This window comes from Eimeria mitis, genomic scaffold (genome assembly GCF_000499745.2).
Source record: "Eimeria mitis Houghton genomic scaffold, Emh_scaff3717, whole genome shotgun sequence".
NCBI classification, from domain to species: Eukaryota; Apicomplexa; class Conoidasida; order Eucoccidiorida; family Eimeriidae; genus Eimeria; species Eimeria mitis.
The window spans coordinates 5,027-5,856 of NW_013572060.1; the positions used below are offsets into that span (position 1 = coordinate 5,027).

The 830-nt window shown below is 57.7% G+C and overlaps 1 protein-coding gene across 1 annotated transcript in view; it reads right to left on the reverse strand.

Annotated features, from left to right (window-relative positions):
• The window catches only part of EMH_0068790 (uncharacterized protein), a gene marked incomplete at both ends in the record, with an annotated part of 4,582 nt that extends 4,105 nt beyond the window's left edge, over positions 1-477 (reverse strand). Inside the window, one exon of the mRNA XM_013498799.1 lies at positions 70-477. Within this exon, the coding sequence (XP_013354253.1) occupies positions 70-477 (408 nt within the window). The remainder of the gene's footprint in view (positions 1-69) is intronic.
• Between the last annotated feature and the right edge of the window lie 353 nt (positions 478-830).

Genomic DNA, 830 nt, shown 5'->3' on the forward strand with positions numbered 1-830 from the left:
CTGCTGCTGCTGCTGCTGCTGCTGCTGGTGTTGGTGCTGCTGGAGCTGCAGCTGCAGCAGGTTGCGCACGTAAAGGGCAGTTGTGTGGCGCCAGGCTCGCTGCTGCAGCAGCAGGCGGTGCAGCAGCAGCAGCTCGAGGGGTTTCTGCTGCAGCAGCGGGAGATCACCAGGCCCTATATCTATCTTTTGCTGCTGCAGCATGAGGTGTATGTACACCCCAGAAGACAGCTGCAGCAGAAACTTATTCATGTCTGCTGCTCCAAGAAAAGCAGAGAGGTTGTTATACAGGCGACGGCTCTGGCATAGAGCATGCAGCAGCAAGCTGCTGCTGCTGCTGCTGCTGCTGCTGCTGCTGCTGCTGTTGCTGCTGCTGCTGCAGCTCTCATCGTTGCTGCTGCAGCACAGCATGCAACGACCTGTCACTGGGCTATCATGGCGGCAGGGCCCTTCCTTTGCTGCTGCTGCTAAAGAATACATCCGCACCAACTCCTGCTGCTGCTGCAGCAGCCAATGCTGCTGCTGCTGCTGCTGCTGCTGTTGCTGCTGCTGCTGCTGTTGCTGCTGCTGCTGCGCTAGCAGAAGACTGCTGCGAATTGAGCAAATGTTGCTGCTGCAGTAAACACAAGCAGCAGACAGTGTTGACCTTTAGCTGCTGTTGCTTCACGCTGTGTTTATTCAGCTCCTGCTGCTGCTGCTGCTGCTGCTGTTGCTGTTGCTGCTGCTGCTCCTGCTGCTGCTGGTGCTGCTGTTGCTGCTGATGTTGCTCACATAGGGGCCCCTTGGGGCCTTCACAAAGCTGAGGGGTTTTCTGCTGAGACGCTGCAGCAGCA